The sequence below is a fragment of the Symsagittifera roscoffensis genome, chromosome 2 (genome assembly GCF_963678635.1).
Source record: "Symsagittifera roscoffensis chromosome 2, txSymRosc1.1, whole genome shotgun sequence".
NCBI classification, from domain to species: Eukaryota; Metazoa; Xenacoelomorpha; order Acoela; family Convolutidae; genus Symsagittifera; species Symsagittifera roscoffensis.
In genome coordinates this window covers 44,406,193-44,432,780 of record NC_087063.1, presented here as the reverse complement: position 1 = coordinate 44,432,780, position 26,588 = coordinate 44,406,193, and the positions used below count along the sequence as shown (strand labels likewise).

Sequence of the window (26,588 nt, the reverse complement as noted above, 5' to 3'; positions counted from 1 at the left end):
AAGATTTGAAAAAAAAAATTGAAAAAAAATTTGAAAAAAAGTTTGAAAAAAAAATTTAAAAACAAAAACTGAAAAAAAAACGAAAAAAAAAATTGAAAAAAAATTTTTTTTTTGGAAACTTTTGGATGAAAAAATTTTTTGGAAAATTTTTTACATAGGGATCATTAGGTATAAATGTTTTACTTAGGGATCATTAGGTATAAATATTTTACATAGGGATCATTAGGTATAAATATTTACATTGGGATCATTAGGTATAATCTATACCCAATGATCCCTGTAGGGATCACCCCCCCCCCCCCCCCGATCCCAGTGTCGTATATCTATACTACTCATGTATAAACAGGGGCCGATCTAGGAGTTTCTCGAAGGTGGGCGGTTTTTCAAAAAAAAATCCAAAATTGTGTCGACCTTTTTTGTTTTAAGTCGACCAAATTGATTTTCCGAGTTCTCCCAAAGAAACTCTGTTTTGCCGAAAATTTCTGCGCCGCAGGTTAAATTTTGAAAAAACAGGCAGAAAAAGGCGTTTTTAGGCACTTTTTTGAATATTTTGAAAAATCGCGTTTTTTCGGCGCGCTCCCCCTTAAAATTAGTATATATTGGCGCCAAAGGCGCCTTTAGAAAAATTTTATGGTCCGTCACCAAAAATGGATGTCTCAAAATAGTACACAGGGGGAACCATTGGGTCGGTAGGGGGTCGAGTAGAAATCGTCTCCCCCCCTAAATCCGCTTTTGTGTATGAAGCCTAAATAGCTCAAACAAGTATACAATTAAATTCAAAAATTGCATACAACTTTGATTAGTCTATTCTGTATGGTTTTATCCAAATACAAATCACTTCAAAAAGATTAAATAAGCTCAGTATACGTCAATATTAACATCGCCGAAGCACAGATTCTCTTTCTACCGCAAAATTTTGTCATGCAATTTTGAACAGGTACCTCTGCAATTTCTCGAAAATCATTGTTCAGTTGTCACAAAAAATGGAACGATTGTTTCTCTGAGCGACCGCTCCGTCATGCCCCTCGTGTACATAACGATCCCAATCAAAGTAAGAATAGCCAGGAGAAACACGACACATGCTACCAGAAAGAAGATCAGAATCGTCAGGCCTGTATGAGAATGCTGGTGACTGCATTGATTGTCAGAAACAACGCCTGGGTTGTTTTTGGGCGCACTTCCTCCAATCCAAGGTACTCCAGGACCCTTAGTGACATTGGTTCCGTCAAAGTCAAAAACAACATGAGCTGAAAAGATGCCGGTTTCTGTATCTTCCATACGCCACAGTTCCATTTTGGTCACTCTTTCGCCAGCATCGTTGAAAACTATGTCGGAAGCACCGGCGAAATTAGAGTCGTAGAAATGTTTTCCGGCGACGAACGGGAATAGGACTTGATTTACATCTTCGTTTTCAAGCTGCATTCAAGAAGACAATCTTAAATGAGACTAAAATTTTGGGCAAACTACCTACCGTCCATTTTTTGGTGCTGCCATAACAAAAGTTTGAGAAAAGTATGCCTATCCGTGAACAATTTTTATCTGCATAGGGTATTTTGGCCTGCATAGGCCTGCAATTTTTAATAATTCAGGCGCAATATTTAATCCCAATGAAAAAAAAACGTAATTTACACCCCATATGGATGGCGCAAACCAAAAAACTGTTTCATGATTGCTCTTTAAAAGTGCTTGACAGGTGAGATGAAATGAGTTTGTGTTTGTGTGTTGGGTATCATGGTACAATTCTGGGATAAAAACTCGAGTGCTTCAAAACTCCAGCACCGCATGAAAGATACCCTACGTTTTTTACTGTTCAACCAAAATGTCGTTATTGATTCAAAGGCAGAATGTCTGCTTGATTTCGGAACCTTTTTGTTATTCTCCGAAATAGATTTGTTCATAGCCTGCATGAGCAGTCGTACTCCATCGTAAGTGGCAGCCACATACTGAAAATTAGATGGTGTTTCGAGAACCTGACAGTTTTTCAGTGGGCTCAGAGCACATGCTCGATTAAAGCCGTATTTAATTTGTTCATACTTTTGCATGTTTCCCGCAAAAGTATCTTGAGGTCGCACAATCAAAACATGTCTGAAAACACGTTTCAAACACTTGTTTTGCGCTGAATCTTCAGCTACTTTTGAATCAGGGTCTTTCCAAAGCCGGTCGTCGATATTTGAGCCAAGTACGTAACTTGGTTGCAAATAAATTATAACGTACTCTTCAATTTTAAATTTGCCTTTCTTTTCGCAGAAAATCATGAACAAAAATTGCCGCACAAATTTCGCTTCCATTCCAAGGACGAAAGTCCTGGCCAACGTGAGGAACTTAAGTTGCCTTTCAGTTAACTCGTCCAAAACTTCGTTCCCATTTTTGTCAACAGAAGTATGCAAACCCAATTGGGAAAATTCAGATCTTTCACCAGCGACAAAATTTACCCAATCGAACGCAAGACACCACAAAGGCGCGATATTCAAGTCGTGTCCCTTTGAGTTCGTATGGTTAGAATGATAAACTGCGACTATATCAGAAATTGGCCATCCGAAATGAACAAATAGGATGTTCACAACGTAAGCGTAATTGAGATCAAGACCCGCGTTTGTTTTGTCTAAGCTTCCGTAGTGCTTAAAGGGGGAAATCAGTCGCACCATAGTATCTTTACCATTAGCCAAACTTTGACTGCCAACCGTCAATGCATTTATTCCAACTGTTTTGGCTGCAGAGGCGGTTGACGCCAACAGGTTTATGCACATAGGACCAAAAATAGCCTGGATTCTGTAATAATGTATCAAATCTGTTGTAATGATGAATTTTTCGGAATCGCAACTGGAATCCACGTAACTAAAATTGGTACAAGTATGGTATCTGGGTGCAGACAACAAGTATAGCAAGTGGTTTTTTTTAAAAAGCGTTTGAATGAGTGCCAGTGTATTAACAATGGAAAAAATAGGTCCATCAAAAACATCACTGCATCATTATCAAGACAGAGGTCGAGCGGAGCTTCGCACAACTTGTCAAGCTTCGCGAATACAGCTAGCGGACAGAAAGTGAGACGAAAGCCATTGAGTCGATTAAAACATTTGGGAAACTGGAAATTTTGGAAATTTGGGAATCAAGGGGGAAACTTAATCTTTAAATTTGTTAACGTTTGTCTCGACCAATGTTCAATTTGAGGGAAAAAATTGGCGAAAGTTAAACAAAAAAGTAAGTTTAACTAATTTCAAGAAAAATTTTCGGCTATTTATTTTTGAAACTCCACTTCGGGAAATATGACCAGTTGTTCGGGAAATATGACCAGAGATCCGGTTGCTGTGAAAGTAGCACAGAAAATTTTGACCAGAGTAAGATAAAAAGCTTAAGGAAAAAAAGAGTTTCTTTTTCAATTTGCGTCGTTTTCTAACTCAAGTTGTGATGAAATTATCTGAAACTGAACGAAAACCAGGAGCTTAGTCATATTTGATAGAATTACTAAATAGGGGTGTAATTGACAACATGCTCCTCGAAAAAGAATTTTTTGGTTTAGAAAACATTCCTTGCGTGCTCAAAAATTTCACACCGGTTGCTTCAACACTGAAATTTTTTGAAATTTTTAATATCCTTCAAACTGTCACATACAGGGCTGTAAGATGATATATTAATCGAACACTTCCGAGAAGTATTTCTGGTATTTCAGGTAGGGATACAAAATTTAAACCAATCAGAAAACTTGTTTAAAAAAAGAGAAGATGACATAAACCGAAACCATTTATGCGGGATAATATTTTTCGGCAAAACAAAAAAGTATTTAAAAAATCAAAGTGGAAACTTAAAATTGCTGAAATTGCAATATAAAACCGCGTTATTGCATTAGCTAATTTAACAAAATTTTGGCAGAAAACGACTGGTCGACAGTTTTTTCTTTCGAGTTTTTTTCTGTTTGCGCCTTTTGTGCTTTTCCGGATATAGATATTGCCACTATGCCAACTGTACAAATAATAAGCTGATGAAAACAAGACTGCTCGTATCAGGGCGAAGCCCTGAATTTTCCGACTGCCTTTTAAGGTTTATGGAGCAGTATTAACATTAAAAAATAAATGTAATAAAACAAAATGAAAATCTTTTTTTAATTTGAAAATTTTTATGAAAATCATCCCCCCACACGCCATATAAAGTACAAAAAGATAGATTTCGCTCCTTGTAACAAATCAATTATGGCAAATAAGCTTCTTTCAACCAATTTGGAACGATTTCTAAGACGGATTAACTCTCCGCTTACGCGTTAATAGCACGAATTATATTTTTAAACCCCTGTAACATTATGAAAAAGGATCACAGGTAAAATATATTTTCAAATTTGAGCTCAGGACAACAATACCTTTCGAATGTTATAAAAAAAATTCCGTCAAAAATGGCTAGTTAAAAAGTCAAATTTTGTCTGAAGAAAAAAAAACCCACCCCGAGCACAAATTTATCGTTACTTTCGTTTCGAAAGTCGGAACAGTAACAAAAAGTAAACCTTCGGAACAGTTTAATGATTCTTTTATACAAGTTCATACATGAAAAAAATACAATTTTCCTATTGGCTATGCTTGCTAATCGGATGCGTAATTATCGTTAAGTATGAGCAACGAATCCCGTCAGTTTTCCCTGCAACTATTTGAGATACAGGGTTCAAGTTTTGACAAAAAGTAAATGAAACTAATTTTAAGGACTAAACTTAATCAAACTTTGGGAAAAAAGTTATTTCGATAGCGTACATTAGCCAGTATATTAAACTATTTTTAGAGGTGTTCTTGCTGTGGAAAGATCCTCGCAAACAAGATAATGAATGTGAACTATTGGGCTCAAAACAATTGTCTACATTTAGTTTCATCTATATTTTGTCATAAATTGAACCCTGTATCTTAAATAATTGCCGGAGAATAGAGAAACGTCAAGAAAAATTTTGTTCATTTGCTCGTTGAAAACAAAAAGTTGCAATTTCTATGACCGGTGACTGTATCATTTCAAAAATTGTTTTTTTTTTCGGAAGTGGGAGCTGCAATTTCACTGAGCAAATGCACGGGTTTTGCATTATCATTATTAACTCGAACCTGCAAACTTGGTTCGTGTATTTTTCAACTACTTAACTGTTTTAAGGACTCAATTACCAGACTTGTACCGTTGTACCTCATATTGAAATAATAATTTGGGAGCAGCTCTGGCAACATTTTTTCAACGCTGTACTTGAGCGTAACTACAGTTGAATTGAGAGAAAGGGGTGATAAGCTGTAATCCATAAAATCGGGAGCCATAACACCAAGTCTAAATTCTGTTTTACCCGAAACTGGTTCGCCAATCACGAGGTTTTTCACTTGAAAGTCCCCTGCAGCGATACTCGTAAAAGTATTAACTTGTATAACAATTAATATAACTTGAAACACAGTGGGCTTCATGCAACAATCCATAACTGATGACTAGAATATTCTATAGTTTTTGCCTAACTGGTGGCAATACTGTTTGCGGTGAGGGTTTATCTAAGCGGGCGGGGCACTGATCGGAGTCGTCCTAAAGAAGAATGGTTCAGATGCAGAAAGCTTTCAAGAGCAGCGCACTAAAGAAATTTTCTTGTAGTTAAACTTGTAATGATAAAAACTCTCTGTCAGTGCCCTGGCAGTATGCATACGCTTTACAATTTATCAGGTTGGTTCTCTAGACTGGCATCTTAGCACGCCAAACGAGTCAGAAGGATTGACTAATAAAAGGTTTTTGGTGTTTACTGAGACGCGTGCTGCCGTTCGGTTTTTATAAATTTGACAGACCTCCGATTGCAACAAATTTAGAAAAATAATGAACAACTGATTAATGAAACAACCGAGCAAAAAAACATGCAGATTATTGCAAAACGTTTGGACAGTCAGATTTCCTCAAACTGAGCAATAATACCATTTTGACAAATTTTTGCATGCAATTTTGTTCTTTCAGACAACCTTGACATCAAATTTGCTTTAGTTAAAAGAATTTGCATGCAAAACTTTTTTTCAAATAAGGTAAATTACTCTTTTTAAATAATTTTGTCTGTTCAAATTTTTTGCTACTAATTAATTTATTAGTAGCAGCAAAAAATTGGAACAGACTGAAATCATTACAAAGAGCAATTTGTCCATTTCCTTTTTGAAGTAGGTAATTTGCTCTGTGAAAGTAATTATCTCTCTTCCAACTTTTTGCTCTATTCATATTTGGTCTCTGCGTGCAGATAGGAGATATAGATAGGAGCAAAAAGTTGGAAGAAAGATAATTACTTTCACAGAATGACCTCTTTCAGAAACCAAAATTGACAAATTGCTCTTTTTGATGATTTCAGTCTGTTCTAATTTTTTGCTACTACTAATAAAATAATAAGTAGCAAAAAATTTGGTCAGACAAAATTATTTAAAAAGAGAAATTAACTCAATTTGAAAAAATTTTGCATGCAAAATTTTCTTAATTAGAGCAAATTTGATGTCAGGGTTGTCTGAAAGAACAAAAGTTGCATGCACAAATTTGTCAAAATGGTACAATTGCTCTCTTTAATTAATTCTGTCTTTCCAAATTTTTGCAACTATATGTATAAATTTTTTATTGCTCGCCGTGCTTGGCATGGTTTTTTGCTTTTTTGCTTTTTAAAAGTTTGGACAGTAGAATTAATTAAAATGAGCAATTAGTGCTTTTCGACGCTTTTTTGCAGGCATAATCTGAAGCCGAACAACCTTGAACTTTTTTTCAGACCAAACCAAATAGCGAGATTGTCGAATATCCGATTATTATGCTAGCCTGTTTTTTGATTGCTGCGATGAACTTCCAGATTTTACTATAAAACAGTTTGAAAAATTAGTTAAAAATTCGAAATCTAGAGTTAATTTCAATAACAAAAAAAAAACAGATTAGGCCGCGCAAAAAAAATTTAACGGAAGTTAAGATCATCATATTGTTCAAAAATTAGAAACTAATGGCAGAAAAACTTAGCCACCTGAGCATTAATTTTCCTGTTTCAGGGTTTACTATTCGACGCTTCGAATGCAATTTTCCGCCGATTATATAGGTTTTGAGTGAAACTCAGCTTTGTGAACTTTCGACGTTATGTTTATTTCAGATTTAATTTCCGTTGATGTCTAGACAGTTGTTCTTTTTATTTAATCTGTTTGTCCGACTTTTTGCAACTTTCTATATAGAGAGTAGCAAAATAATTAGAACAGACATAATCAATTTAAAAGAGCAAATGATCTACATGTAAATTAACTGGACAAAACGAGTTGAACTTGAAATTCAAAACGGGTTTTTCTCAAATTGGGTTGGTTTGGGTGAAAACTTATGGAGACAAAACTTGCTTAAAATTTTAACAGAGCTAACATGCTGTAATTTGTTTAGCCAAATTCGGGCTCAAATTTTTACCCCAAAGTTGGTCATTTTGGCTTTTCTTAGTTAATCAAAAAATTACGCCAAAAAAACCCGGGCGATCACAAACATATTTATGTCAAAGTGAGCCCCTTACGTAGTTCAACAAACTTTAAAAAAAGGTATATTCTCCGAAAAAATTTGCAAACTGTTTTAAAATTGATTTTAAACAAAAAGTTGGTAATTTATATAGTAAAAACGACTTTTTTTGTCTATCAAACAAAAATGATTTAACTTAAACAATGTTTCGGAGAAAAGATCCTCGTTAAAGTTTGTTGAGCTTTGTAATGGGCTCACTTTGATATATTTATGTTTGTGATCGACCGGGTATTTTTTGGCATAAATTTTTATTAACTAAGAAAAACCAAAATGACCAATTTTTGGGTAAAAATTTGAGCTCGAACTTCGCAAAACAAATTACACCATTTTAATTCTGCTAAAATTTTAAGCAAGTTTTGTCATCTTAAATTTCATCTAAATTTAACCCAATTTGAGAAAAACGCGCTTTAATTTTCAAGTTTAACGCATTTTGTCCGGTTTATTTAAATCAGCACTGTGTTTCAGAAATTCTAATTTTTCAGACAAAAAATATGACACATGATTAACTAAAAATCTAATTTGCACTAAAAAATTGCTCAAAACTGACAGATTGCTTTTTTCAATTTTTTGTCTGTTCCAATTTTTTGCTTAAAATTATAATAAAATCATAGAGAGTTGCAAAAAATTCGGACAGGCAGAAATAATTAAAAAGAGCAATCTGTCGATTTTGAGCAATTTTTGCATGCAATTTTGAGTTTTTAGGTGACATTAAGACATACTTTTTGTCTGAAAAAATAGCTTTTGAATGCAAAAATTGTCTGAAGAAGGTCATTTGCACTTTTAAATTATTTTTGTCTGTCCGAACTTTTTGCTACTCTATATAAAGTTAATGCCAAATTCGTGGTAATATGCTCTTAGGTCAATAAAATTAAACGAAGTTAATTAACGAAAAACTGATCATTTTGAAGCCTGAAATTAATTTGTCACCCATTTGAGCACGTAAAAAACCCATTAAAAAATTTTAATTAGCCTTAACTAACCACTTTTGTTCAAGGTCACCAATATTGTCAATAATTTGGCATTAACTATACAAAAAGTTGCAAAAAAATTGCAACAAAGAGAGATGATCAAAAAGAACAATCTGCCAATTTTGAGCATTTTTATATACAAGTCTCATTTGTTAGGTGACTTTGGGACATTTTTATTGCGTGCAAAAACTGTCAGAAATTGGTCGTTTTCTCTTTCTTTTAGTTTTTTTTCTGTTTCTACTCTTTGCTACTCTCAATAATTAGTTGCAATAAACTTGAACAGAAAAAATTAATTTAAAAAGCAGTTTGCAAATTAGGAGCAATTTTTGAATTTTTGTAGACAAAATTGATTTTTTTTAATAGACACACTTTTTGTCAGAAAAATTAGTTTTTGCATTGAAAAATTGTCTGAATGCTCTTTTCAATTACTTTTGCATATCATTACAGCCATGTATAGTTTTTCACACGTTTCACAAATGTATTGAACGTTTTTGAGGTTATTTTATTTTCGGTTTTTGATATAAAGGTAATTGCAAAAAACTGGAACAGATAAAATTAATTCATTCAAGAGAGCAAATGACCAATTTCAGACACCTTATGCATGCAAAATCTAATTTTTCAGAAAAAAGTACAAACCAAGGTCACCTAAAAATTCAAGTTTGCGTGCAAAAAATACTACCAATGAATCAAAAACTGCTGAAAATTGGCAAATTGTTTTTAAAAATCAAACCTGTGTGTTCCAACTTTTTGTAAGTTATTATACAATAATTTACTTCGCTGAAACTCAAACAATCCGATCACCACAGGAATGACTTAAAAGTTTAATGCTACAAAGAAATTAGTTTAGAGAATTTATGTTTAAATAAGTATTCTAAGATTTCGCAGCTTATATAATTTTAGATTAATGGAGATTAATTTCCTTAATTTTCAACATTTTGCTCTTGCTCTTTTCCGAGTCCAGCTCAACCCCCCCCCCCCCCCCCCCCTCTCCGCCTAGGTTAAACCTATGCAAACTATTACTTTGCAAAACTTCACTTCAGAGCAATATTTGACAGTCGGAACAATAAGTGACAACTTTGGTATGCAAATGATCAGTCACATTTCAAAGTTGTCCAAAACCCTCAAATGCATGCAATTTTCGTGAAAAAATAGCTTGCATTTTGTCAAAAAGAGATGCAAAATTGTCGAAATTTTTTTTTTTTAGATATAAATTGTTCTCGCATTTTAGCACGTGAATGCCGAGCTTAAATCTGATATAAAAAGTGCCCTTTCTGACTAATTAGGGCGCTCAAGTTAAACGGGCTCTTTTCCAGTTCCCCCCTTTCAAATTCAATTTTAAAAAGTCTATTTAACGTTGTCATAATGCAACAAAATTTGGCGTGGTGAACAAATCGACAATTCTGAACAGATTTGTTCTTCATACTTACAGCGTAACATCACGCATTTAGCCGTAATAACACATAAAACAAACATAAAACTCGGTATTTTGAAAGAGGGGACTGGAAAAGAGCCGTTAAACGATTTTGTCAACAATATGACAATAACTATTTGCCAATTCCAATTTTGTTGTTGCAAATCTCTGAAACTGGCTTGAAAGAACTGTTCAAGCACCTGGAAAAGAAAGTCTGAGAAGTTTCAGTCGAACAGGAATTTCAGTATATGAAAGGCGATTATTCTTTGATAAGGAGGAATTCGAAATAATCAGCTCACGGCCAACATCAATGGTTAATGTGGAAACTTATCTGTCTTAATCCCTTTCAGAGCAAACATAGTAGTTATCAATGCATCAAAGTCTTGCCCAAGTCAAACTTTGCTTAAGCCCTAGTTTTATCTTGTAGAATAAATATTTTCTCTACGTCTGGTCTTTTGAGAATTAAAGATAGATCGACAAGTAGATGACCGCAGTCTGGGCATATTCGATACATTTACCATTGGTAATCATAAGTTGCGTACCAGAGGCTTCATAAATCTATAAGTTTAAAAAGCCCTGAGAAGGTCATAATTCATTTTCAGAATCCCAAGAGAAAATAATCAGTTGGATCAACAAATGACCTGAAAAAAAACTAGTTCACATGCAAGAAAGCGACTTGCTGACTATTTTGTTCGAGTTTTAAAAAGTTTTGTCGAAACATCTAAAGAAACAAAAAAATTAGTGACTTCTTTCTACGTTTTTCAAATTTGGGTGTCTAGCTAGATATGTTCGAAATGGCTTCTCATAGAGTAGTTCAAATGGAATGTGCCTTGTCTATTTGTCACGCTGTTTACTTTCAGCGGGATAGGTTCGTGCAAAACCTTAGTTCATTACAACTTAGTACTAATCTTAGTTTCTGTAGTTTCCAAAGATCTCCGTAAAAGAGATTTTTTTCTATCTTTCCACTCTCTTTAAAAATAATCTCATCAGTTAAACTAATCAAAATTAAAATTTTTAAAAAATCTGAACGAAAAATTAGAACCTATTTGAAAGTCATAGTAAAATAGGTCAATAGAAGAAAAAATTTTGAAAAAGGTTTATTTTTACTCTTCAAGTTTTTGAGTTATGTTCTTAGGTCTATCTCATAGAGTAATTTCGGATAGGGTACAACGTCTGTTCGTCACGCTATCTTATTTTCGGCCGGATAGATTCGTGCAACTTCTTGGTCTAATACCGATCCTAATATTACTCTTATATCTACTAGTCTCAGGGTGTTTAACTAGTCTCTGCTAGGCTCAGTAGATCTAGAGTATACTGGCTTATTGCGATTGCTAAAGTTCTCTTGGAGAGGTAACTAATTTCTAAGTTAAATTCAAATCTCTCTGGTGCTGAAATTGCAAGAATTTCAGCACTTACAAATAAGTGGGTTGTTAGTTAGATGGATCATGATTGGTTAATATTAAATATTTTATAGTGATAAAATATCTAATTTATGACCAATAATAAAATATAGTTTAGATCAGGTTCCATTTTTAATACCAAAATTGCGCTAAAACCCAAAAATTTCCTTTGCATGATTAAAACTAAGCTTTCACAGCTTCAACTAAAAATAAATAAGCTCTTTCAATTACTACGTATTTTACTTATTAGCTCAAACTTAGACCATAAATCAAAAATTTCACACCGGTTTTTCTCGACCCTGTGAAAACTTGTTTGAAATTTTTTAAGATAGTTCAAATCACGACTGAAAGAGCTTTAATATGATATATAATTCAACCCTGTCCGATGATTATTTGTGGTAGCTGATTTTGCGTGGAAAAAAAACAAGAAAGAAAACTAAAACACACCCAAATACAACCTTTCTTCACATTTTCAATGGTCGGAACTATTAGGGTTTAGTAGATGATCACGATTCGTAAGACTAAGGCATTTTACAAACTAAAAATTCTTAATAAAACATGCAAAAGCCGCTAACTAAAAAAGATTTTTGAAAAACCCAGTCGCATGCAATCGAGGCGTGATAGTTTCCAAGAATTTAATATTTAAAAGAAAACTGCGTCTTTGGAAGCTTTATGATAAGCAGTTATTCAGTATAAAAAATAGCATTTTGACAATCCAGATGCTCTCAATCAAAAAAAATCTTGTTGAAAATGTTTAAATATTTCATAGAAATTATTTTTTAATGAATTCATTTTTTTTCTAAAAATATGATTATACACCCATAATCATAACAAAAATAAGTGATGATAATTTTTCATTATTTTATCCATAAAATCAATTGAAATGGTTTTAATTAATTGGAAAGCTTCCAAAACATCATTATAGAAAAAATTTTGCTTTGAAGGTTTATAAACAGTACTTAAAAATTGTATGAAAATTGTAATATAAAATTATTTCGTTGCACTCAGTAGTTTAATCTGAAGAAAAAATTGACTTAAGAAACAAAGCAGCAGGCTCCCACGGCCAACAGCCAAAAGAGTTGAATTTTAGTTAGCGCAGAAAAGACGAATTTCAGACTGGCCGAAAGGCTCGTTTAGTCAAAAAGTAGCCCATAAATTTTCATTGTCCAAAAGTTTGAACTCAGTGTGCAGACGATCGAAAGCTAGAGCAGGCCAAACTTACGAAACTCTAATTTAGACGAAAAAAATGTCATTCGCCAGTGAACGACCCAAATTCCTAAAATTGCTTTTGGCCAAATGAACTTTCAGACAAAAAAGTGACCTAAACTAACAGAAAAGAAACCGAGTAGCGTCAAAAAGCCAATATATGATCTTTGATGATTTAAAAAATTTTTAGCCGTAATATTAACTTAGACGACAAACGACTCAGCGCCAACAGCTGGCTTTGACAAAACTCATTGTTTCCATCCTCTAGAATTGGACGGCTGGAAAGTCCGAAATGGTAACTGCCAAAAGTCTGAAAAAGCCAAAAAATTGTGTTGTGGCTTCATCATCGCGAATCCAGTGACAACACTAAGAAAAACAAACACAAAAGATCTGAACCTGATTTTTTCTTTGCTATCAGTTTGTGCTGTACTTTATCCAACATTTTGCCACACGTATCACAACACAATTTCTTCAAAAAGAGTAGACAATGGTTTCAAAAAAAACTGAACTAAAAACGTAAAGTAAAAATAGTATATCAAGATGAATAAATGACTAATTTTCTGCAGTGAAGGTATTTTCACTTTTTCTGAACTAAAAAAACGTCAAATTGTAAAAAAAAATGGATCAATTATTTTGAATAGATTTGAACACATCTCTGGCAATCAATTTGCTGATACATTATAACAAAAAGCGCGGATATCGATAAAGATCATTGTAGTTGCTTATTGATGTCACGAGATTTCCTCTCGTGGCATCAATAAACTTGTTATGAAATTTCGTATTTTGTTGTTTTTTCTGGATGAACGGTGGAAACTTAATTTTCTTCATTTTATCACTGACTCACTAACCTTTACAATTGCTTACATTGGCGTATAATATAAGCGTTTTCCGGACCGTTGAAAATCATTTCAACAACATTCATTTTTGTCCATTATTTCAGAAGAGTTCAGCAAACTACCACAAATGATGCTAAGGGTTAACACTAAAGAATGTTTTTGAAGAATTTGTTCTTTGTTAACTCTTCACGTCATTTTTCAGAGTTTGCTGGATCGTTTTGAATTAGTGGACAGCATAAGCTGTAGTCAAAACTATTTCAAGTGTTCCGAAAAATGCTTATACAATCCGCTCAGGAAGGTAATCGTGAAGATTCGTGTGTCAATGTTAGGATAACGAAAAAAATTTCCCTGCGAACAAAGAAAAAATATCAATCGGAAAATACCAAACTCATAACAAGATCTAAGAACTCTCCTGACAACATTGATCAACTAAAAACAACTATTTCGATATTGACGCGTTTCTTTTGTTGTGTATTAGCTAATCTACCTATCAAACTTTCGAAAATGGAAACAATGAGTTTCGTCAAAGCCAGCTGTTAGCGCTGAGTCTTTTTTGTCTAAATTAAACTTTCGGCCAAAAAAATTCTGTATAGAAGACTACTTTCATCATTGATCGTATATTAGCTTTTTGACGCAATTCTGGCTTTTTTATTAGTTCAGCTGGCGATTTTGTCTGAAAATGCTTTTGTTTAATTGCAATTTTGAGCAGTTGGCTCTTCTACTCTCTAACGACAATTTTTTTTCGCCTGAACTAGTACGTCGTCAGTTTCGGGTAACCTCGATTTCGATTGTCTTGCACTCTTAGTTCAATATTTCGGACAAGGGAGCTAAGTTGCATCTTTTCACTTTAATGAGTCTTTCAATCAGAAATAGTTCGGTTTTTTTGATGATTGGAATTCAACTCCTATGACCATTGGCCGTGTGAACCTGCTGCTTTTTTCTTAAATCTGAGACAAGTTCTTTCTCTCGTCATTCAAAGTGCCTGTCCTACGTGTTCAACTATTGAGTGCATGGAAACAAATTTATCGTACACTTCTCACACAAATTTTGAATACTTTTTTTAAAACCATCAAAACAAATATTTTTCTTTTTTGACGTTTTAAATGCTTCCCATTACTTAAAAAAAACTATTTCAAATTTTGGATAAAAATTGAAAACTTCTCATCACGCATTTGTTATAAATATTTTTGTATGATCAACTGTTTTGTTAGAAAAGTAACAAAAGTTATTAAAAACTATCTTCTTTGAGAGCACCATGAATGCCAAAATTTTCAAAACTCTTCGAAGAAATCCAACTCAAGAATTTTTCATTTAAGACCTTTTCATTTGAACATTAAGTTCTATCATAAGCGTTTTCTGACAAAAATTATAATTTTCTGAAAATCTAAGTTCCTCTAAATCATGAAAAAATGTTTTTACCTCGCTTAATGTAATCTCAAAAATGTTTGCTCCAAATTTTTTCTGAAAATACATTTTGTCAATGAAACAACGCTTTTTATACAAAACTTATAGTTGAAATTTGTATAACAGGCAGATTTCGAAAAGAAACGAAATCATAATTTGGCGATCAAGCTGCTCTCAATTCACAAAACTTTTTGTTAAACCGACTTATTTAAAATTTTCATGGATGACAGTTTTCATGAGTCCTGAAGTTTTTGAATTTTTGTTTAAAAAGTTGATTATGCAACCATGTTTATGAAAGTTGGGTAATCAGTGTTTTCATATTTTATCCAAAAACTGAAATTATTTTTTCTAAAATCAGAAATTTCCAAAAGGTTGAATTAAAAAGTTTGTTTTGATGGTTTCTAAAACAAGTTTTAAAATTTGTATAATAGCATATTTTTAAGCACTTAATAGTTGAAATTGTGAAAATGTAGGACCAATAGTTTAACCGAGAAGAAAAAAATGACTTGTAATTTCCTTAAAAAAGCAGCAGGTTTACACGGCCAATGCTCATAGGAGCCAAATCGCATCTAGCTTAAAAGCCGCATGCAATCAGATTTTGCTTAAAAATGTTGAATAATTTTCTAAGGTTTTATCCGTTATGAAACAATGCTTTAATTACAATTTTTTCATAGCTGAAAATTGTATGATAAGCAATTTTTATCGGCAAATTTATTTTAAAAATGAGCTGGGGCTCTATACTGTTTCCCTTCATCCACACTCTTCTTTTTTCTGCAGCAAGCGATTTTTCCATGTTCACCAAAAAAAAGTTTTTCGTTCTTATTATAAATTCACCTTGTTTATGGATATATGCGTGACAAGTGATACGCATAAAGAATAAATTTTTGCGAATTGTGAAATATTCACAATGCAACATATCATTGCATTGTGACAAATTTGAATTCGTTTTCGAGATAAAAATTTAAACAGGGGTTGTGGGTAGAAATGAGACAACTCATGTTTTCACCATTGCATTAATAAGTGGTGTGTATTGGAAATATAGGGTGTCGAATGAGTTCGGAATGTGGCGGGTCTGTCAATCAACTGATCAAAACAAAACGGCTTTTTCCTATTCCCCCGCCTCACATGAGCATTTAATTTTTTAGTGTAACGAGTGGGTTTCTCAAAATAAAGTATGTTGAATTTAAAAAAACGTTTAATCAGAAAAATTTGTGAGTGTGTTCCATTATTGCCACTTCAGCTTAGTAGCAAAAACTTTCCCAGTATACCAGTTTTTTTTAACTTTAAAGCAATTATTGTTTTTTCAATTTTATAGGCACTCATACAAAATCGCATCTGTGTTTGGTTAGTACTTAACTTACTTCTGCATAGAGTTACTATTTATGGATAAATGAATAAAGATGCACTTGTTGTTGTTCCGACTTTCGATACGGAAGTAACGGAATATTTAGGCTCGGGGTGGGTTTTTTTTTCTTCAGACAAATTTCGACTTTTTGACTAGCCATTTTGACGGAATATTTTTAATATCATTCAAAAGGTATTGTTGTCTTGAGCTCAAATTTAAAAAGATATTTCACCTGTGATCTTTTTTTGTAAAGTTACGGGGGCTTAAAGGTTGCCATTTTGGCCAATTTGGGACAATTAACGCGCGATATATTTCGCGCTATTAAGGGGTAAGCGGAGAGTTAACCCGTCTTAGAAGTCGTTCCAAATTGGTTGAAAGAAGCTTATTTGCCTTAATTGATTTGTTACAAGGGACGAAATCTATCCTTTGATACTTTATATGGCGCGTGGGGAAATGATTTTCATTAAAAAAATTGAATTTTTAGAAAAAAAAATTTCATTTTGTTTTATTTCAATTATTTTTTTTAAATGTTATGACTGCTCCATAAACCTTAAAAGGCATTCGGAACATTCAGGGCTTCGCCCTGATACGAGCAGTCTTGTTTCTTTTCCTGAGTTATTTAATGGAGGGGCTATATTTTATTGGATCGGCTTTTTTCCACTTCCCCCTCCCCACATGTCTTATGTGTTATTATGACTGAACGAGTCATGTTACACAATATGAAGAAAGGTATGAATAACAATGGTTCATTTGTTCACCATGCAAAATTTCATTACATTATGATGGCAATGTAAAGTTAGCTGTTAAACCTGAATTAAAATTGTGTGCGTGGGAGTCGAAAAGAGCTAGAGGGAAAGACCCAAGTTTGTAGGTGAGGTAGAATGGAAAAAGAACCCAAAAAAGACTTAAGAAAACTGTTATCAAGAAAACGTGTGGCGTTATTTCCCATTGTAGCGCACCCATCCCCCTTGTGAAAAAAATAAAAAAAATTGTAGACCACCCTAAACTGTGATTTTTAAGGGCGCTAATTGGAAAGAGAGTGCGAAGGGTAAGAACTTTTTAGTTATGCGGGGGACCCAAAAAACAGAATGTTGAATATCTAAAGCAAAAAATTACCGAGAGTAATGTTATAGCAATATAGCATCATTAGTTTTAGTATAAATGATGGTACAGAATTGAAAACAAAAACATAGAAAAACAGCACGTGCCATTTTAAAAGTGATTTTGATCGCAGCTGAATTCTGCACGCTTTACTCAGAGAGTGCATTTTAATCGTGCTTTTAATACATAGATACTCGTATATATATTTTGTTGTGTTTGTGAACAATTAATAGCCATGGCCCTACCATTCCTTCCCGGAAACTCATTCAACCCCAACGTAAGTTGACCTTTCTGGGTAAATTTATGCACATCAAAATCCATTAGAATAAATATATCTCATTCTCATCATTAAATTGATATCTGGTCTTGGCAATCAATGCATTTGTTTTAATATAAATTAATCTAGATTTTAGTCATTCCTGCAGTTTTGTTTTGACACTTTCCCATTAGTCCTCCCCTATGCCTGGTCACCAGATAGTTCACTCCTTCTCAGTTGCCCCCGTTGGTTTTCTCTGATGTTCAGAGCTGCATGCAGATACCCAGATTATGAAGAATTTTTAGACAATATTACGTTACAGTTTTACGAGAGGGATGGGAAACTGGAAAATGGTCAAAAATTTATAGTCCCACAACGCTGTTGTATGTTTTTGAGAACTTTTCCAATCCTGCCTGCCAACCCCCCTCCCTCCTTACAAACCTGCACACACCACACATTCACAGAGCCATTTTAAAATTTCTTGTTTTCATAAATATTGATTGTATAATTATGGCTGAATGCAAGATGTTACGATGCAGTTCACAGTTGTTAGTCTATTCATATTGAGAGGGGCGAGAGTAGGGGAAACAGTCTTTGTAAAAGGGGCCATGGGCGGGGACTGCAATGGAAAAGGGCGTGTTATTTTTAAATTGCTTGTTGTTGTTGTAGCTGGGGAAGGAGAAATTCCACAAGGAGCACCACTTCGACTTCAAGAATGAGGTGCCGATGAACACTGGGGATGACAAGAAGTACAAGCCCAACCACAGCACCATCCCCAGAGGCACAGGACACATGGCGCCCGCCTGGGTCGCATTCGACAAGTCAGTACTCTGATTACTGGCTATTTTTTCATTCCCATGCTCATATCGGTTCTCCGCCGCATAGAAATTCCTCGTAACTTTCTGTGTTGGACGTAGATCCAAAAAAAGCAAATATCCGGTTTTTGTGAAGTTTTTAACTTTTGTCCACAATTGTTTTTTAATTTTATGGTATTTAATAATGAAAGAGGCTTTCAAGCGTCCAAGGATTTGATCATGAGGACTATAGTGGAAAATTATGTTGAGTATTGTGTGTGTGTGTGTGTTGCAGGCAGGTGTTGCAGTTCCACTGCTACTACAAAGAGGCGGTGGTGGAGAGGAGCAGTGAGAACTTCAGAGTGCACGTGTGCAGACTCTACTTCTACCTAGAGGACGACACTATCCAAATAGTCGCCAACTCCACCAACAACTCTGGAATACCACAAGGTACCCAGTCAGACTTCCTTAACTTTTTCGGCTCTTCCCCCCCCCCCCTCTCACCTCACATGAGCATCAATTTTATGCTCTAACGAGTGATTTTATAAGGTTAACTATGAAGACCAAATACGTTTGTCATGGCTTAATTTATTTGCATGTGAATTTTTATGACAATCGGACAATGCGAACAGTAATTTTAATTATAAAAAATTGCAGGTGGGGGGGAAGGAAAAAGAGCCTTTTTTTGTTCAGACAAGCTCCAAAAGTAGGTTTGAGTGGTTCTTTTTTTAACGCCCCCGCCACCAGCTTTTTTTTCGCACAGGGGGAGGAAATAGAGCCCTTTGAGTTTGTTGTTAATTAAATAATAACAATTCATATTTTCCAGGCACTATTGTGAAGCGATCAAGGATAAGCCGACCTCCTCCCAACGACTACACTTTCTTCACAGTCGAGGACTTCAACGTCGGCAACGAGGTCGAAATCTACGGCAAGGTGTTCAAACTATGCGACTGTGACCAGTTCACCCGCAACTTCATCCGAAAACTGGGAGTCAGAATTGGCGACCCCTGCGAGATCCCAGATGATCCTTATAGCAAGCACCGACAGCAGGAGACGGAGGCCATGCAGCCTCTAAGACCCTACGAGCGCATCGACAAACTAGGTCAATTATACTCTTGTGCTAAAAATCCCCCAGGAAGTTCATCAGCTTCTAGCTAACTGTCTATGATTTGGATATGTTTTATGATATGAACTTTTGACCGATCACGTTTTTGTTAAGATGCGTATGACGCCAAAGTATACAAACTTTAAGGGGAGGACACGCTTATTCATATAATTTATAATACTGTCAAAAAAATAATCGCCAGTCCAAAGCAAAATTTTTGTCAGACTAAAAAAACTGAAATGTAGCCAAAGTTATGCAATTTTACCCAAAGAGAACCTTTTTTTGATGAAGAATTTCCTAGACAAAATATTGTATGAGCATGGCAAATAACAAAAAAATTCACCATATTTTGACGGCAAGGATTTGTTAGCTCCAACTTTTTAGCCAACAAAAACGCTTCAAGATTCAAAACTAATTTTTGATTGTTTCACCTGTAGGCCAGTACTTGGAACACAGTAGTCACGTGCTGCGCTTCTACCTGCTCTGGGACGACACCTCCAATCTGTTCGGAGACATGAGGGAGTTCATCCTGCATTACTTCCTGGCGGACGACGAAGTCGAGATCAAAGAGGTCATCCCGGAGAACGCGGGAAGGGACGCTCTCCCCATGTTTCTCAACAAGTGCAAACTACCCAAGGTACAATAATTGGCTTTTTCCATTTTAGTACCCCAGAAAACTAATAAACAAGAACCTCACAAAACCCTTCTCCCCGCCCGTAATAAACGATAGCCCCTCCCCATGGTTGTTTTTGTTTCTGCAACATAGCATCCAACTCCCTTCCCTCCCCCTTGATAAATCCTAGATGCGCTCTTGTTTTAAATACTTATCAGTTTAATTTTTGTTGAAGTTGGTGGGTGGTCTGCCTCTGCCCGGCCAGGAAGCTGCGAGGACTGTGCTGAATGTGTTCGGTCCCATGGGCAAGGGGGGCAGGTACATTCTGGACAGCCTGAAGACGGGGGCCCTCAAGCAGGAGTACTACACTGACGCCGACCTCAGCGTGGGTTCCATCATGAATGTGTGGGGCAGGAAGATGCTCATCTGCGACTGCGACGAATTCACAAAACAGTACTACAAGACCAAATATGGAAGTAGGTTGCCATCAAATATCACCACAAGCCAGCTTCATACCAACTTTTTAAAATTCTTTTCAAAGTTTTTTTACAGTGAATTTTAATTTTTAAGGAATCAATACTTTCAATACTTGTGCATAATGGACCCAGGCTGCAATTCATTCAAAAACAGACAGTTATATGATTTAATCGTGTCGCGCAAAAATCTTGTGATTAATCCATCAGGAGTTGAGAAAACAGACGATGAACATTAAATTGACAAACTCAGGATAGTAAATGAGAAAAGCGTTTTTTTTCTTTAGCCGAGTTCAAGAAAATAACGGTGGACCGTCCCCGCTTCCCAGTGCCTGAGAGGGAGGTGCCTCCCTACAATGGATTCGGATCTTACGAGGACTCCCTCGGAAATTGCGACTCCCTTCTGCCCAAGCCACCTCGCAGAGACTTCATGAAGTTCATGGAAAAGGACAGGTAACAGTACAGATGAATCTAACATTTTCTGCCATTTCAATTTTCCAATTTCTGAACAACGCCAAAGAATATATTTTTTGAGATCTTCTATAAAATTTATACGTGAGGGCAATTTACTTATTTTCAAAATTGCTTTCAAATTCAATCGTATCATGAGCAAAATAGTTTCGACAAACAATTGGTAATATCACTGAAAGGAATAATGAGAATTTATTATTGAATAATTAAGCATTTTCATGAATCAGGAACGGACTGGAGTGCAACACACTTCGCTTTGCGGCTTGTCTTCTGACTAAGAGCAAGATAGACAAAGACAGACGCTTCGTCGTCTCCTGCTTCCTCGCAGACGACACCATCTCCGTCTTCGAACCCCTCCGGCACAACAGTGGCATCGAGCCAGGCAAATTCATGGAGCGAGCCAGGCAGGAGAAGCCAGGCCAGGACAAGTTCAGCAGCAAGACTCCGGACTTCTACACGGCCATTGATCTGGCTGTGGGCCAGAAAATCACTCTGCAGGACTTCCCGTTCTACTTGGTGGATGCAGATGAGTACACGTACAACTACATGGAGAAGCACTCATCTCAGGTACAAGCACTTTCTATTTGAAACGATTAAAAAATTGAGAAAAAGTAGAATCTTCATAGGTATTTTGGACGGATTTTTTCAACCAGGCAAATATTCCTTCTCTAATAGCATAGAAAAGCTGATTTGAAAAGTATGAATGGGCAAAAAATTTACAATGTGCGTGTTTTTTGCTGCATTATCATCTCGTTTATGAAGCATTCGTGATGTATTTGCTTTTTTCGGCAAAAGGCAAATATTTTTTCTATTCTAAATTAGTGAAATGTGAAATTTAGTTTGTTTTTAGTGGCCTCAATCCAATATTGACATGGTCTTGTACAAGCTCAAGGGAGTGCTGGGCGAGAAGAGCAAAGAAGAAGCGCATGCAGCTTTCAAAGCCAAAGATGCCAAGGGAACCGGATCTCTTTCCTTCGAGCTATTCCGAGATACAGTCAGTGCCCAGACTGGTGGCATGTTGACAGAAGCTGAGATTATCACTATGGCCAGGTACTATGGATCCAAGGCGTCATTCGGGATCCCAACTGACATTCTAAGAGCGGCTGTGCAAGAGAGCCTTAGGAAGGCGAACTTCGAGCAGTTCGAAGACCTGCGGAAGGCTCTGAAGCTCAGAGACTCAGAAAGGTAGTTGCCTACTTTTTGATTCCTTCATACTTCGGCAAACCAAATTTTGAGTATCTCAAATGTTCAAATTAACTATGGGAAATTTTTAACCTTATTGTCTAGAAAATGACCAGATAATGTGCAGTTATCAGGAAAAATGTGCGTCAAATACGTAATTTTTTTTGCAAAACTAACCATCCAAAATGAAAAAATATAAATATGTAAGTTATAAGAAATCGTTTCATTCAAATCTGATCTATTTTCAGAACTGGGAAGTTGCATGCTGCCGACGTGAGGAAGAGCTGCCTTGCCATGCACATCCGGATTCCAGTAGACCTCCTGTCACACTTCATCTCCAGGTATTGCATCGTATCTCATCAAATCGCCATCAGTCCACGAGCTATGAAAACAATATTCGTTCCAACATGTATTTGAAAAGCAAAAGACAGAATTGGTAATGAAGTGATTTTCTTTGTGTAGACTAGCGGACTCTGCCGGTATTGTGGATTACATGCAGTTCCTGCAGGAGATCAACTGGAGGGACTACCCAGTGCCCATCTCATGCAACATCCCCTCAGTACTCCGGGTAAACACATCTCCTCCCGTTCCCTCCTCCACTCACACCTGCAATTTTATTTAAAAAACTTCTACTTAAAGCTCTTAGTTTTTCAAAAATGATTTGATTTAAATCAGAATTGTAACACAAAACAACCATTGACTAAATATTAAGAACGAAGTCAATATTAGAGCGATTACTTCAGTGATCCATTTCAAAAACTTGTCAGAAAGACCTTTTTGCTTTCCAGAAATCCAGTAATAATTTGATTAAAAAACTGAATTTTATGACTCATTTTTCGTTAAGTTCGATGCTGAGTGGCTCGGTGCAAGTCAAGACGAAGTCGTGAAGTTCGTCAATTACGAGACAATACTGGGAGACCTGTTCCGAGGATAGACGACACCGAGCGAGTCAAGATTATTCGTTAAAAGGAAGTAGGAACTGCTACTGAGTTAATGATATCAAATCGGCATCCAACGAACTAATGCGGGAGCTAACTATTCCATATAAAAATATAAATCAAATTATATAAGCCACTTCATTTGTCACAACAATTTAATAAATTTGATGAATAGAACATTTCTCATTAAAAAAACAATGAGTATCCTGAAACTGCAAAACTAGCACATAGTGTTCCTTCTGCATTTTTCGAAGTAAAAATCTCATGTTGTCTGTTTTTTTTTCACAAACTTTTGCCAATCTTTTTTTAAACTAAACTACTGGTTTTTGTTGATTTATTAATAATCCAAATGACTGCCAAAACGTTCATAAACTTTCTCAACACTAGAATAGCATCCTTTTTTTCTCTTTGGAAATCAAATAATGGCTGAAAGCAGCGATCACATTCAAGGATTCGATGATTTTGTGACCACATTATATCTGTTGATAATGATTGCATACAAGTAATGTATTTGCAAATTGATATATGATTGTAGTTGCAAATTGATGTACGGATACTGGAGGATAAGGAAGGCTCTGGCTAAAGTTTCTCAAAAACTTTTTGAATTTTTGAACATCTAAAAGATATTACTGCCCTGAGCTCGAATTTAAAAAAATTTGTACTTACATTTTTGTTATAAACTTTAGCGGTTTGAGTATGAAAATCTCTGGCTAATGCTAATGTGGACTCTTTGAAGCGTGTTAAAACTCAAATCTTTTTCAGAAGGTTTTAAAAAGCGGCAATTTTTTGAAGCCAAAAAAACTACCTACTGCATAGCCAATTTTTTTGCAAAAAGTTAAAAGAATATATTGTGTTCCAGTGTAGTATAATCCGATTTCTATGCTTAAAATAGAGTTTAGTCTAAATTTAACGAAATATGATGCTAAAACTCAACGAAGGAACTGATTGAAACTGAATACTTAAAAGCATTCAAACCTTTCAATTGAATCAAGCAGAATGATTTTTTGTTTAAATTATTGTTCCGACCTGAAAATGGGTGGGAACTTTGTATTCGGGTGTTTTAGTTTTTTTGTTTATTTTTCCTGCAAAGTCAGCTACCACAAATAATCATCGTACAGGGGGAGTGATAGATCATATTAAAGCCCTTTCAGTCGGGATTGGAAAAATTTCGAAAAAAAAAGTTTTCAGTGTTGAAAAAAACCGGTTTCAAAATTTTGATTTTTGATTAAATTCGAGCTAATTAGAAAGGTAGTTAGTAATTGCAATAGTTTATTTAAGTTTAATCTAAGCTGTGAAAACCTAGTTTTATTCAAGTTTTGTAAGCGCAATTTTGGGTATCAAAAACTTGAACACTCAAAAAATTTCCGCAAAAAAAATTTCAAAATTTTTTTTCCAATTGACGTATTTTACTATGACTCTCAAAAGTGTCTAAGTTCTAATTTTTCGATCAGACTTTTTTTCACATGCAGGAAAAAAACAACCAACTTGAAAAAATATTTTTGTACTTTTCTAAGATTGCGGTCGGAACATTCTGTGCTACTTGCACAGTAACCGGCTATCCATGTTACTCATGTAAAAGTTTTGTGTGAACGAAACTTTTTTTTTCCATTATTTGCTCTTAATATGATTTGGGCCCAATAGTGATTAATCCTGTGAAATCAATCCAAACCTGAGAAATCACTCCAAATTAAAGTAAGGTAGTTGATTAATCCAAAAAAAATAGTTCGTAGACGCAGAATACTTCAGTATGTTTTTTACATTAGAGGTGGGAGAAGATGAACAAAAAAGTAATTTTGAACTTTTTTCGACAGTTTTTGTAACTCGTTATTGAGATTTTGATTCCAACGTTTCCTAAAACACACTGAAGGGCAGTCGAAACATTAAGGATCTTGCACTGATAGGAACGTTTTTGTTTTTGATAAAGCTGATATTCATTGATAGTTTTTTCCAGTGCTTAGCAAATTTGAAAAGCTCCATATACTTTGTAATTTAAATTTTGTTTTCCTTTTTTTGGAATTGATAATTAATAAACGGAATTTTTAACAAGTTGATTCAGGTTTTTTTCATTATTGTTGAAATTTTATTCTCTTCTTGCAATTTTAAGGTTCAAATTATTTGATCTCTAATCAGCTGTTGATAAATCTCTAGATTGCTAGATTTCACATAGATTTTAGATTTCAGTTATACGTCTAGTTTAACAGAGTTCATATAAACTTTAGTTGAATCAAATCATGTACATCTATGCTAAAAAATACAAATGAAAAAGTTTTGTAGCTATTTGATTTTTATAACCTAAACTAACTCAACTGTTGTAATAGTTTGAATATAAGTGGCAAAAGCGGTAACAAAAAACATCGGAAACATCGTGATAAATCAAATACATATTAAATATACACATGAAATTATTTTTTTGTCTTCTTTTTCAGTTGGCTTATTTTATATGCTTAATGAAAAATTAACTGCATATAATTTTATTTTACCCTGCATTTTTCATAGAGTAGAAACAGCGAGTTCACAGAAAAAGCTTTATGTTCACATTATTCTACCCAATATGACTCAATTTCAATCAGAATCTATGTAAGCTTCGGCAGCAATTTAAATTTAGGAGTTAAGATTCAGTGATTCATCAATCAGAAGTGAAATCAGAAAAACATTTGTGAATTTTTTAAAACATTAAATAAAATAAACCAAAAAATTTGCCCAGTAGATACTTTACGCAACGTAAAAACTGAAGAGGACCTAAGTAATGTATCAAAACATAGAATCAACTAAAAAAACTCACTGCATTTTAAAATAAGATGATTGTTCATTTGCGCCTTTAACTCTGGAATAAACTTTTTTTATAAATGGGAGTTTACCCCAAAAAAATCTGAAACAGCCTCAAACAGAAAGAACCAATTTTCTCAGATAATTTTTTTTTGAACAATGAAATCTATTAAACATAATATAGAGCTTTAACTTTTACACAGGCGAAGCGAAGGTTTGCACCACTTGCGATACAACATAAACATAAAAAACTTAAGTTGGCAAAACTTTTTTAAATGTTGAAAAGAAACCAGGTGAGCTACAACTTTCTTATGTCTCGATAAAAAATATTGGGCTCAGCTGAAGCTGGAGGTAGGCGTCTGCTATTGATTGAAAATGGTATACTGATGCGGCATGAAAAATGTTGATTTCTTATTTTGGACTTCGCCCAAAACCTTAATTGTTTCTCTGTCAAAATTTGTGAGAAAAATGAAAAAAACTTTGAGACCATCATTTTTCCCGAGAAAAAAGAAACAGATTTTGTTTAGATTCCAACCCAGGACCTTTGCCGCCCCAGGCATAATAGTTAACTGCACGCTAAAATGCCCGGGAACGTATGGATGTTTTGAATTGATTATAAACCAAGATACAAGTGATTCAAGTGATTCTGTACAACAAGTTGGTAACCCAAAAAATGTCTATGTTCTGTTTTGATAACGCTTGCTAATCGCAAGTATAATTATAACATCTGAACAGATTAATTTTTATATTACTTCTTTTATATTTTTTTTTGAAAAGGCTCGTACCTTTTTGAGTTTTTGCGTTTTGGTCGATACCGATAAAAATCGTAGAAAA

At 34.7% G+C, this 26,588-nt stretch overlaps 3 protein-coding genes across 6 annotated transcripts in view; 1 reads left to right on the top strand and 2 right to left on the bottom strand.

Annotated features, from left to right (window-relative positions):
* Window positions 1-26,588, bottom strand: part of LOC134840536 (centriole and centriolar satellite protein ofd1-like) — a 370,655-nt gene that overhangs the window by 125,034 nt on the left and 219,033 nt on the right. The window lies entirely within an intron of this gene.
* On the bottom strand, window positions 760-10,209 carry LOC134839163 (uncharacterized). Of its 4 annotated transcripts, none has more exons than XM_063854622.1 (4): window positions 10,065-10,209; window positions 5,143-5,566; window positions 1,866-2,835; window positions 760-1,416 (listed from the first exon to the last, which is right to left on the bottom strand). In XM_063854622.1, exons 2-4 carry the CDS (start codon window positions 5,418-5,420, stop codon window positions 961-963), a joined length of 1,704 nt encoding a protein of 567 aa, XP_063710692.1. In that variant the 5' UTR covers window positions 5,421-5,566; window positions 10,065-10,209; the 3' UTR covers window positions 760-960. The 4 variants fall into 4 exon arrangements, with proteins under 4 accessions (XP_063710692.1, XP_063710691.1, XP_063710693.1 ...); XM_063854621.1 differs by having other exon boundaries at window positions 5,143-5,520; XM_063854623.1 differs by having other exon boundaries at window positions 5,143-5,429.
* LOC134838855 (EF-hand domain-containing family member C2-like) lies at window positions 17,250-23,165 on the top strand. The gene is made up of 12 exons (XM_063854142.1): window positions 17,250-17,433; window positions 18,082-18,233; window positions 18,502-18,656; window positions 19,033-19,308; window positions 19,749-19,948; window positions 20,160-20,400; window positions 20,685-20,850; window positions 21,096-21,435; window positions 21,719-22,053; window positions 22,299-22,391; window positions 22,513-22,618; window positions 22,895-23,165. The coding sequence occupies exons 1-12, from the start codon at window positions 17,392-17,394 to the stop codon at window positions 22,982-22,984; spliced, it is 2,196 nt and encodes a 731-aa protein (XP_063710212.1). The 5' UTR covers window positions 17,250-17,391; the 3' UTR covers window positions 22,985-23,165.

Excerpts from the sequence above, each read along its gene's own strand:
- LOC134839163 (XM_063854622.1), bottom strand. The coding sequence starts at position 5,420 with ATGGATTGTTGCATGAAGCCCACTGTGTTTCAAGTTATATTAATTGTT. Across the intron at positions 2,836-5,142 it reads AATTATTATTTCAATATGAG|TTACGTGGATTCCAGTTGCG; the intron begins GTACAACGGTAC and ends TACCAATTTTAG. Across the intron at positions 1,417-1,865 it reads TTTCGGAGAATAACAAAAAG|CTTGAAAACGAAGATGTAAA; the intron begins GTTCCGAAATCA and ends TCTTGAATGCAG.
- LOC134838855 (XM_063854142.1), top strand. The coding sequence starts at position 17,392 with ATGGCCCTACCATTCCTTCCCGGAAACTCATTCAACCCCAAC. Across the intron at positions 19,949-20,159 it reads ACAAGTGCAAACTACCCAAG|TTGGTGGGTGGTCTGCCTCT; the intron begins GTACAATAATTG and ends TTTTTGTTGAAG. Across the intron at positions 20,851-21,095 it reads AAGTTCATGGAAAAGGACAG|GAACGGACTGGAGTGCAACA; the intron begins GTAACAGTACAG and ends TTCATGAATCAG.